General features: G+C 43.8%; 1 protein-coding gene across 1 annotated transcript in view; it reads right to left on the bottom strand.

The window, feature by feature from the left end:
• Positions 1 to 1,396: 1,396 nt before the first annotated feature.
• Positions 1,397 to 12,777, bottom strand: part of LOC144679582 (serine/threonine-protein kinase DCLK3-like) — a 108,099-nt gene continuing 96,718 nt past the window's right edge. Inside the window, exons 4-5 of the mRNA XM_078540100.1 lie at positions 10,916 to 11,083; positions 1,397 to 2,358 (exon numbers count right to left, since the gene is read on the bottom strand). Of these exons, the coding sequence (XP_078396226.1) occupies positions 2,162 to 2,358; positions 10,916 to 11,083 (365 nt within the window). The 3' untranslated portion in view covers positions 1,397 to 2,161. The remainder of the gene's footprint in view (positions 2,359 to 10,915; positions 11,084 to 12,777) is intronic.

The raw sequence follows: 12,777 nt of genomic DNA, 5'->3' as shown, positions 1-12,777 counted from the left end.
CTGGTTTTTAAAGTTTTCCCAAATCTTCTGGCATACCATTAATCTTTGCATTGTATGCTTTTTCTGTCAATTTGATGTCATCCTTAACTTCCTTAGTTGGCCACGATTGGCGCATCTTACTCATACTCTTTCTTTCCCAATATAATATATATTTGTTGAGAGTTATGAAATTTCTCCTTAAATGTCTGCCAGTGCTTTTCTAACATCTTACTTTTTAAGCCATTTTCCCAGTCCACTTTAGCCAACTCTGTTTTCATGCCCTTATAATGGCCTTTATTTAAGTTTACTCTGTCTTGCTTACAAGTGAAGTTGGAAGTTTCAAACCCTTAAATAACATGTTTGCATCCAACTTAAACTTCATCACTCTAACATATTTCAGTTAGTAGTACATTATTTAAAAGGAAGGAGACTGGCCTTCAGCACTCACTGACATGCATGTCCAGCCGATTAAAAATAATAACCAGCCAAGGATTTACACCACTGTAATGTGATAACTAATTAACTGCATTTGATAAATGGTTCAACCCCAAAGTTCTAGGACACACTTGGATCAGCTAAAGAGCTAAAGGAAAGAATACATTCGTTTAGTAAAATATTAAATCAATAATGATTACAATTAGCAAACCAAAAGCTTTCTCGGTAGTCCATTTTATTTTATTTCCAAACAGACAAGAAAATATGTTTGTCTTCAAATAAAGGCACACCCCAGTCTCAAATTAAATATCTGAAGAATCGTAACACATCGTATACTGTACAGTGATCACGGTGAAAGTGGAACTCAAGTACCTGGTATTCCTTCTCTCAGGAAGTGCTTCCAGATTATTTTACGCATACAAATAGAATTTAATCTGAAGCAAGCATACAACAGCTGCTTAAATCAAGTAAACCCCAACAACAAATATAAATCAGCACTCCAGAAGAAAGTAAGTTGTTCTTGTGCATGTTAAGCTAGTTGCTCCTACCAGTATAATTATGAATAAAAAAACGTTTGGACCCTAAATCAGGCTGTAGTATTTGTTTATATCAAAGTACAGATTTTGGTGAGTTAAAATGCTATACATTAAATGTTTTGGCTGGAATTTAACAGTCCTATCAAACAGGATATCTCACTCCAACAGAGATGCCCCACTGACACCAGCATAATTTATGTTATTAGCTTAAGAAAGGCCTCTTCTGGGAAGTCATGCTGAGAGGTGGGATAGTGACAAGGTATGCCTTGGTGGCGGGGGGGGGCCGTGGCACTGAACATCAGGATTCCAGTAAACTTCCATGGCGAGACAGGCCATTGCAAGCTCACTACAGTATCAGGATTCCAGCTGCCTCTCAGCTGTTATAAAAAGGCAAAAATCATTTTCAGAGAAACAAACTCCATCTTATCTTTGGTTCTTCACAAGTTATCATTCTCTGAGTATCGCCAGCAATAAAAATAGGCCTACCGAACAGCCCTTGTCTTCAGCCCTCAAGGAGGATGAATTCTTGACTGAGCCTGATATCACTGTATAAATAAGATGGGTGAGATGTTGGGTGATGGCCACTGTGGTCTCTGAAACTTGCTTTTTTACATGTTTGGGGGTGGGAGAGGAATTTTGTGGAATTCTTTTTGCACTGATTTATTTTTGGCCTGAACAGGACTAGCGATTTAAAAATATATATTATTTTGCCTCACCCATGAGATTGGCTGGTAGGGGGTGCTGGAGGTCACGATGCTGTGTGGGATTAGCTTGATGGAACAACCCATATATTTTTAATCCATAATTTTCATATTTTGCTTAAATGCCCTGAAATATAATAGAGGCTGCATTTCCCTAGTTTAAATATTCTTAAAATGCTTCCTAGGGCATATGGTTTTAAACTATCAGTGCCACACATGCAGGAAGCGAGGGGAGAGACCAGCTTCAACTCATGCCCGCCTCAGGTCGGCTGAGAATTTGCAGGGAGTGACCTTCCCTCCTATCACGATTAACAATGTTAGTAAGATACAACCATATAAAATTACAGCATTGTCACAATAACATCAAAAATGAGTTCAATTGTTTAATATATAACAGTTATTTATTTTGGTTACTCCAAATACGTTCATTAATGAATGCTGGAAAATCAAATGCCTGCAGCCACTTATTAGAAGTTGGGACACTTTGGAGTTTCAGCCCAAGTGCTGACTCTATGTTGCAGAGCTCAGAATCTCCTGACGACGGTAGTGCCTGAAGTGTTGCCCAATGTTCATACTTACTTCCCTCTGCAAGTTGTGGGTATTCCTTTTGGCTGCTGACCAAATCCAAGCATGCTGAAGGACCTGCTGTGCAGTGTACCGGTTCCTGGGATTCACCACCAGAAGCTTGCTCACAAGATCCTTGGCACCTGATCAAAGCAGACCACGAAACAAGCATCTAAGTCGTGCACCTATCACTGAAGCATTAACACAAAGCCAAGTGTAACAAGGGGACAGATTTGGAAAGTAATGTTTCTAATTGCAGTCTCCTGAAGTGGTGAAATGTTACATGGAGCACATAATGGGCCAGATCTACCAATCAGTGGCGATGCTGCACGCATCACTGCTGACTGCAGAGATCATTGCCTGCTTACCTTTTTGCGCACCTTCAGCCAGGACTTCCAATCCCAGCTGGAACAACGAAGATTCAGTGCAGCAATCCACGGAGAAGACTGGTGAAGAGGAGCAGCACAGAGGACACACCCCTTTTTTTAACAACAGCAGCTGCCACATTCAGGTAAGTCTTAAAAAATCTCAAGTCCTTCAGTGGGCTTAGGGAGTGGGTTAGTGAATGAGTAAGTGGATGAGTGAGTGAGTGAATAGGTGGATGTGTGGGTGGGCAGGTGAGTGGGTAGGTAGTTGAGTATATGGGATGGGAATGGATAGTTGGGCTGGGGAATAGGTAGTAAGATTGGGGGGTATGGGTGGTCGGGTCAGTTCGCAGGGGTGGGGTCAGTGGTCACGTTGGAGGGTAGGTAGTCGGATCAGATGGGTAGTCGGATTGAGGGTTGGGTAGTCGGGTCAAGAGGGAATTGTTGAGGCGCGGGGTTGCTGGTTTGGGTTCCGCTGTTAATCACTGAGTTACACCAGAGATTAAACAGTGTAACAATTCTAGGGTAAGTATTCAGGTAAGTGGCATGTATCTAGCACATGTCTCCAACACTGAGATCAGTGTAAGAGACAGTTGTGGATGGTGCTGGACAGCATAAATTAGCCCCTCGGAAGTTTAAAGTTCCCAGGCAATTACAGTGCCTGTGCATGTGTCAGAGCTTCCTCAGGGTCCCGACACATACCAGCAGGGTAAGCTCAGTGCATTGCTGCTCCTTATACCAGTATATCTGGCCCATAATGATAAATGCAGAGCTTAGTTTTCCATTCTTTGATATATTTGCTACATATAACTAACAACAAGTAAGTGCTCTGTATTTAAAAGGTTTTGCATCACATATACAAGTTTTTTGTTATCTACGTCAGCTTGGTTCCGTTGGTAAACTCCCACCCCTGAGTCAAAAGGTTATGAGTTCAGGCCTCACTATGGATTTCAACATACAATCCAGCCAACACATCAGTGCACTATTGCAGAATTGTTGCATTGTCAGAGGTGACATTTTCAGTGGCATTTTAAACCAAGGCCCTATCACCTGTCTCAGGAGGATGTAAAAGATCTCAAAATCTGACAAAATTCTGGCAATAGTACTGAATACTTGTGCTCCAGAACTTGCTGTGCCCCTAGTCAAGCTGCTCCAGTACAGCTACAACACTGGCATCTACCCGGCTATGTGGAAAATTGCCCAGGTATGTCCTGTATACAAAAAGCAGGACAAATTGAACCCGGCCAATTACCGCCCCATCAGTCTACTCTCAATCATCAGTAAAGTGATGGAATGGATCATCAAAAGTGCTATCGAGCAGCACTTGCTTCGCAATGACCCGCTTATTGACAAACAGTTTGGGTTCCACCAGGGTCACTCAGCTTCTGACCTCATTACAGCCTTCACCCAAAACACAGGAAAAAGAGCTGAACCCCAGAGGTGAGGTGGGAGTGACCGCCCTTGACATCAAGGCAGCATTCGACTGAGTGTGGCATCAAGGAATCCTAGCAAAACTGGAGCCGATGGGAATCGGGGGAAAGCTCTCCGCTGGTTGGAGTCATACCTAGCACAAAGGAAGATGGTTGTGGTTGTTGGAAGTCAGTCATCTCAGCTCCAGGACATCACTGCAGGAGTTTCTCAGGGTAGTGTCCTAGGCCCAACCATCTTCAGCTGCCTCATCAATGACCTTCCTTCCATCATAAGGTCAGAAGTGGGGATATTTGCTGATGATTGCAAAATGTTCAGCGCTTTTCGTGATGCTGAAGCAGTCCATGTCCAAATGCAGCAAGACCTGGATAATATCCAGGCTTGGGCTAACAAGCGGCAGGTAACATTCGTGCCACACAAGTGCCAGGCAATGACTATCTCCAACATGAGAATATCAAACCATCACCCCTTGACATTCAATGGCATTACCATCACTGAATCCCCAACTATCAACATCCTGGGAGTTACCATTAACCAGAAACTGAACTGGACTAGCAATATAAACACTGTGGCTACAAGAGCAGGTCAGAAGCTAGGAATTCTGCGGTGAGTAACTTGCCTCCTGACTCTCCAAAGGAACACTGCATCTATGAACTTCGCCACTTCACAAGGGTAACACACCTCAGATCCCTTTGCGGGGGGTGGGGGAGGGCAACAAATGGGTAAGTGTGATGGTGTGGATGCTGGGGAGGGAGAGCTCACCATGTCGGTGGCAATGGGTAGAGGTTTCAGCATCTCCTTGGAAGGGAATGACTGTGGCTCTGTCAAGGGGTCCGAGCCTGGCACTGCTTCTCCTTGCAATGTGGCTCCAGATTGACCCAATGCTATATGCATTCTGGTGGTCACAGATACAGGAACAAACATGTGGCTCTTCATCAGATTCCTCACCTTCCTCCTCGTCTGAGGACGCCTTGCGCTCCACTAAGCCTTCAACATCCAGGGCCTCCCCGCTCTGCAGCGCCAGGATGTGTAAGACACAGCAGACACCTCCATCCAGGATACCCTCGCTGGGGCATATTGAAGAGCGCCACCTGAATCACATTTTGAGGAGACCAATGGTCTGCCCGATGGTTGTTCTGGTCATGGTGTGGCTCACGCTATGGTGTTCCTCTGCTTCTACCCTTGAGTTCCTCACTGGTGTTAACAGCCATCTCTTCAGTCGACATCCCTCGTCGGCAAGGATCCTTGAAGGCGCACAGGGGGTGGGGGAGGTGAAAAGCGGTGGCACCTGGGAGTGTTGGAGAATGTAAATGTCATGGATGTTCCCAGGGTAACCAGCACACATCTGCAGGATCTGCTGGTGGCGATCACAGGCCAGTTGCATGTTATGGGAATGAAACCCTTTCTGGTTAAAAAAGGCCGTTGGCCGGTGGGAGCCTTGATGTTCACATGCATGCAGTTTGTAAGACCTGGCACCTGAGTGAATCCAGCAATGTCACCAAATTCTCTGGCTTTATTGGCCTGTCTGTCTGCATTGGTTCAGTAACTTATGGAGTGGTTGGCACTCCTGAAGAGGGCATCTGTCACCATTTTGATGCAGTAATGTGCGGGAGCTGACACACTTGTCTCCAGTGGGCCCTAGGATGAAGCTGAGGCATAGCAATTCAGGACCATGGAGACCTTGACAGCATCAGGTATAATACAACTCTACCATTACAACTGTAGTTCATCTCCTCTGCTATCATAGCACAAAGACAAGAACTGTGCCTGCAATTTCCACCCCTCCATCACCTTCACATGGTTCATCTCCGACACTTCCCTTCCTTGACTTCTATGTCTCCATTTCTAGTGATAAACTGTCTACCAATAATCAGTACAAGCCCACTGACTCCCGCAGCTACCTTGACTACAGCTCCTCACACCCTGCTTCCTGTAAGGACTTCATCCCATTCTCCCAGTTCGTCCACCTCCATTGCATCTGTTCTGATGATGCTACCTTTCAAAACGATGCTTCTGACATGTCTTCCTTTCTCCTTAGCTGATGTTTCCCATCCACTGTGGTTTACAGGGCCCTCAACCATGTCCGACCCATCTCCCTGCTCTGCTCTCACCCCTTCCCCTTTCCCCCCAGAACCATGATAGGGCTCCCCTTGTCCTCACTTTTTACCCCACCAGCCTCTGCGCTAAAAGGATCATCCTCCACCATTTCCGCCAACTCCAGCATGATGCCACCACCAAACACCTCTTCCCCTCACACCCCTGTCAGCATTCTGCAGGGACCGTTCCCTCCGGGACACCCTGGTCCACTCCTCCACCACCCCCAACATCTCATCCCTTTCCACAGCACCTTTCCATGCAATCGCAGGAGGTATAACACTTGCCCCTTTACCTCCTCCCTCCTCACTGTCCAAGGCCCCAGACACTCCTTTCAGGGGAAGCAGCACTTCATTTGCACCTTATTCAATTTAGTCTACTGTATTTGCTGCTCCCAATGCAGTCTCCTCTACATTGGGGAGAATAAACGCAGACTGGGTGACCATTTTGCTTAACACCTTTGCTTAGTCAGCAAACATGATCCTGACCTTCCTGTCGCTTGCCATTTCAATTCAACATCCTGCTCTCATGCCACATGTCTGTCCTTAGCCTGCTGCAATGTTCCAGTGAAGCCCAATGCAAACTGGAGGAACAGCACCTCATCTTCTGATGAGGCACCTTATAGCCTTCAGGACTTAACATTGAATTCAACAACTTCAGACCATGAACTCTGTCTTCGATTTTGATCTTTTTCTGATTTTTTTTCCCAATCCCCCTCTCCCCAAAGGGCCATATGTAACTTTTTCTTATGTTTTGCTTTCACAGAGCGCTGACCCTTGTTCTGCTATTAACACATTCTGTTATCTTATCTTTATATCGCTATTAGCACCTTCTTTAGTCTTTAACACCACCATGAACACTCCCCTTGTCTTATGTCCGTGACATCTTTGTCAAATTTCTCCTGAGCTCTCACCTATCCCTGACCACCTATTTTTCTCCACCTGCTCCATCACAAGCCCCCTTTTCTTCAGCAGTATAAAGTCTATCACATTTCTACCTCTCTTCACTCTGAAGAAGAGTCATGCGGACTCAAAGCTTTAACTCTGTTTCTCTCTCCACAGATGCTGCCAGATCTGCTGAGTTTTTTCAGCATTTTCTGTTTTTATTATCATAGCACACATGGCTCCTCAGTAGAGGTGCAGTTTTTGGTGATACTGCCACTCCGATATCTGGAGGTAGCTCACCCTTTGTCTTTACCTCCTGGTTAGGGTGCCTTCTTCTCTGCACTACTCTTTGCTCGCAGTCCCCCGTGCAGCATTCTGCCACTTCCCCCATTATCAGCCTGCCCCTGTAAGTGTCCAGGAGGTTGCTGCTGCCCACCTCCTTCCCTCTCATGTTTCTCTCTTAGTTGAACAATACTTCTGTGGAATACATGATGCCCATGTCAGTTATGTCAACAGCTATACATTCCTTTCTGATGCAAAGATACAACAGGAAAAGTGGCCCAACCATGGCTAACAAAAGAAATTAAGGCGCAAGGTCTTACAAACTCATACATGTGAACATCAAAGAGCAGTCATATAAAGTTGCTAGAAAAAGTAGCAAACCTGAGGATTAGATTGATTAAGAGGGGAAAAATAGAGAATGGGAGTAAACTTACAAGAGACATAAAAGTGGACTATAAAAGCTTCTATAAGTATGTAAAAAGAAAAAGATTAGTGAAGTCAAATGTAGGTCCCTTACAGTCCAAAACAGGAAAATTTGTATTAGAGAACAAGGAATTGGCAGAGCAATTAAACAACTACTTTAGTTCTGTCTTCACGGAGAAAGACACAAATAACTTCCCAGAAATACTAGGGAACCAAGGGTCTAGTGAGAAGGAGGAATTGAAGGAAATTAGTATTACATGAAAAACAGTGCTGGAGAAATTAATGGAACTAAAAGCTGATAAATCCCCAGGGCTTGATAATCTACATCCCAGGGTACTGAAGGGGTGGCCATGGAAATAGTGGATGCGTTGGTTGTCATCTTCCACAATTCCATAGATTCTGGAACAGTCCCGGCAGATTGAAGGGTGGCAAATGTAACTCCACTATTTAAAAAAGGAGGGAGGGAAAAAACAGGGAATTACAGACTGGTTAGCCTAACATCAGTAGTAGGGAAAATGCTAGTCTATTATAAAGGATGTGATAACAGGACACTTAGAAAATACCAATGGGATTAGACAAAGTCAACATGGATTTATGAAAGGGACATCATATTTGACAAACCTTCTGGAGCTTTTTGAGGACCTAACTACTAGAATAGATAGATGGGAACATCACCACCTGGAAGTGCACCTCCAAGTCACTCACCATCCTGACTTGGAAGTATATCACTGTTCCTTCACTGTCACTGGGTCAAAATCCTGGAACTGCCTTCCTAATAGCACTGTGGGTGTACCTACACCACATGGACTCCAGCAGTTCAAGAAGGCAGCTCACCATCACCTTCTCAAGGGCACCTAGAGATGGGCAATAAATGCTGGCCCAGCCAGTGATGCCCACATCACATGAGTGAATTTTTAAAAAGTAGATAATGGAGAACCAGTGGATGTGGTGTATTTGGATTTTCAGGAAACTTTTGATAAAGTGTGCAAAATTAAAGCACATGGGATTGGGGGTAATATATTGGCATGGATTGAGAATTGGTTAGCAGACAGGAAACAGAGAGTAGGAATAAATGGGTTTTTTTTTCAGAGTGGCAGGTGGTAACAAGTGGGGTACCGCTATTCACAATATATATCAATGATTTGGATGAAGGAACCAAATGTAATATTTCCAAGTTTGCTTACAACACAAAACTTGGTGAGAATGTGTGTGATGAGGAAGATGTTAAAATGGTTTCAAGGCAATTTAGACAAGTTGGGTGAGTGGGCAAACACATGGCAGATGCAGTATAACGTAATTAAGTGTGAAGTTATCCACTTCAGTAGAAAAACAGAATATGAACATACAAATTAGGAGCAGGAGTAGGCCATTCGGCCCCTTGAGCCTGCTCCACTACTCAATAAGATCATGGCTGATCTGATTGGAACCTCAACATTACATTCCTGCCTACCCCCAACAAAGTTTCATCCCCACATTAATCAAGAATCTATCCAGCTCTGCCTTAAAAATATTCAACGACTCTGCTCCCACTGCCTTTTCAGGAAGAGAGTTCCAAGACTCAAGACTCTCCTCGTCTCTGCCTTAAATGGCGATCCCTATTTTTAAACAGTGACCCCTACTTCTAGATTCTCCCACAAGAGGAAACATCCTCTCCACATCTATCCTGTTGAGACCCCTCAGGATCTTAAAGATATCAATCAAGTCGCCTCTTACTCTTCAAGCCTAGCCTGTCCAACCTTTCTTCACAAGACAACCTCCCATTACAGTAGACCTAGTAAACATTCTCTGAACTGCTTCTAATGCATTTACATCATTCCTTAAATAAGGAGACCAGTGCTATACACAGTATTCCAGGTGTGGTCTCATCAATGCCCTGTATAATTGAAGCATAATCTTCCTACTTTTGTATTCCATTCCCCTCACAATAAACAATAACATTCTATTAGCTTTCCTAATTATTTGCCATACCTGCATACTAACCTTTTGCGATTCATGCACTAGGACACCTGGATTCCTTTTCTCAGAGCTCTGAAATATCTCACCATTTAGATAATATGCTTTTTTATTCTCCCTGCCAAAATGGACAATTTCACATTTGCCCGCATTATAGTCCATTTGCCAGATCTTTGCCCACTCAACTAACCTAAGTCTATCCCTTTGTAGCCTCCTATGTCCTCTTCACAATTTACTTTCCTACCTATCTTTGTGTCATCAGCAAATTTAGCAACCATAACTTCAGTCCCTTCATCCAAGTTATTTATATAAACTGTAAAAAGTTGAGGCCCTACCACTGATCCCTGTGGCACACCACTAGTTACATCCCACCAACCAGAAAAAGACCCATTATGCATACTCTTTCTTTCCTGTTAGCTAGCTAATCTTCTATCCATGCCAATATGTTACCCCCAAAACCATGAGTTTTTATGTTCCACAATAACTTTTATGTGGCACCTTATCAAATACCTTCTGGAAATCTAAGTACAGTACAACCACAGGTCCCCATTTATCCACAGCACATGTTACTTCTTCGAAGAACTCCAATAAGTTGGTTAAACATGATTTCCCTTTCACAAAATTATGTTGACTCTGCCTGATGAACTTGAATTTTTCTAAGTGCCCTGCTATAACATCATTAATAATAGCTTCTAACATTTTCTCTATGACAGACGTTGAGTTAACTGGCCTATAGTTTTTGGCTTTCTGTCTCCCTCCCTTTTGGAATAAAGGAGTTACATTTACTATTATCCAATCTAATGGGACCCTCCCTGAGTCTCGGGAACCTAGGTGACCTTGGTGACTGAGAACCAAGAATGCTACCACTAAGCCAAAGCTGAGGTCTGAAGGCTTGGAAAGAGCTCTTGCCAAAATTGAATTTCACTCCCTGGATGTTGCCCTATATGTTCCACAATTTTCATCTACTCTCCCCAATACACAGAGTTTGTAATTCCCCGCCACAGTGGAACAAAATTCCAAATCTTGCTGACGGAGGGGAAAGAATTAAACTTCACTTTCCCACATTAAGTGCAGCGATAATCATGTTAGTTCCACACATTTTGTTGATTAACATGAAAAGTTCTGATGTAGTAATCAGGAAAATAATATAAAAGCACATCTCATTATTAATCTGGGCAACGAATCTAAGGAAACGCAGACAATGTCTGTGAACTCATTACCTGCTGATGATTACACTGATTAGTCACAACTTGAAATAAAATAAAGCTTACCATCAGAAATGCTGTCCCAATACGGAGAGAGGAATTCATATTCTCCAAGTTGGATCATTTCAAATAATTCCGCTTGGTCTCGCTCCAGACTGCGAAATGGAGGGAAGCCACACAGCAGGATATACAGGATTACACCAGTGGCCCACATATCCACCTCTAATCCATAGCCTATGAAAAGAATATGACTGAATGTTAAAGTCAGTATGGACTGTCATTGCTCACTATTCAACAGTAACACAGATACTAACTGTAGTTGAGAGCTATAACGGTAATCTATTGGCCTGGGCATCACAAAAAGCAGGAGGAGGGTGAGGGGAAGAGCTCCTTCTCTTTAGTATTTTAATGTAATGGTAACTGTATGTAATCAAATGTGAGGAGGGTAAGTTTAACTTATTGTCCCAAAATTGACATCAACATCTTAAAATTATAGCCTTGAATAAAGTTGTGTGTATCACAAAGGTAAATAAATGGCTAAATGCGCATACTGGTGAAAGTCAACATTCCACTAAATGTTAATGCACAAGTACAAAAAGTAATCAAGATCAAAAATAATGGCCCAAATCATCCAATGTCCAGTCTAGTGAAATCTGGGTTTCAGTCAGTGATATGCGTCGAGGCCCTGCAGAAGTCCTGACGCACACACGTGCACTGTAATTGCGCAGGAGGTTTAAACTTCCTAAGGGCTGATTCACACTGCCCAGGACCCTCCACAAATGACTCTAATTAGGCTAGATGCATGGGACTTATCTGGCTAAATACCCTGGTGATGTTATACAGTTTAATCTCCATTATAACTCGGAGGTAACCAGCTTAACTGAAATGAGCACCACAATTGACACCCCCAATCACCAACCGACCCGATCTGATTAACCCCCAACCTGACCATAACCCCAACCCAACTACAACACTGACCTGGCTCCCACCCTGGTCCAACCCAGTTAGCCCCCTGACCTGACCACCCATTCCAACCCGACTATCCACCTGAGCCGACTACTCACACAATCTGATCCGATTACCCCTCCGAGCCGACCCGACTCAACCCCTGACTACCCCCCAACTTGACCTGGCTCCCCCCCCCACAACCTGACTACCCACTCACTCACTCACCCACTCAATCACCCACCCACTCGTTCATCCACCACTCACTCACCCACTCACTCATTGAAAGACTTGACACTTTAAAAAACTTTCCTGCATACAGCAACAAATGTCGGAATAAGTGAGCGTGGACTCTCTTTGTCCATCTGCTTCTCCACTCGCCGGATTTGCCCTGGACAGGCTGCACTGGCTCATTTCTGATGTAGCCAGGATTGGAAGTTCTGACTGAAAATGCCCAACATTGTAGGACCACAGAAAACTTCACAGGCAGTGGCAAAGCGCTTAGCACTGCCACTGACCTGAACACCTGGGCCAAAGAATTGCAAGGAGGAAGAAGTGGTGCTTCTGTTGTACAGAGTCTTCGTCATACTAATATCTGCAATAATGTGTTTGGTTTTGTGCACAGCCCCTCATGAAGGATAAAAGTAAAACACTGCAGGTGCTAGAGGTCTGAAGTAAAAACAGAAAGTGCTGGGACCTCATGAAGGATATACTCCCCCTGGAGAGGTACAGAGCAGATTCGCCAGAACAACACTTAAAGTGTTAAATTGTGCAGTCAAGTTGCATAAAGCTGGCTTGTACTCCCTTGAATTTAGAATGTTTAGGGGAATTCTAATGGGAGTCTTTAAATGACAAGAGGTTTGATAAGAGTATATACAGAAAAATTGTTCCCTCTGGTGGAGGAATCCAGACCAAGAGTATCCAGTCTTAAAATTAAAGTTTAAATTAAACCGTTTAGCTGTGAAATCGAGAAGCACTATTTC

The sequence above is a fragment of the Cetorhinus maximus genome, chromosome 4, assembly GCF_964194155.1.
Source record: "Cetorhinus maximus chromosome 4, sCetMax3.hap1.1, whole genome shotgun sequence".
NCBI classification, from domain to species: domain Eukaryota; kingdom Metazoa; phylum Chordata; class Chondrichthyes; order Lamniformes; family Cetorhinidae; genus Cetorhinus; species Cetorhinus maximus.
This window is presented reverse-complemented; position numbering and strand designations above follow the sequence as displayed.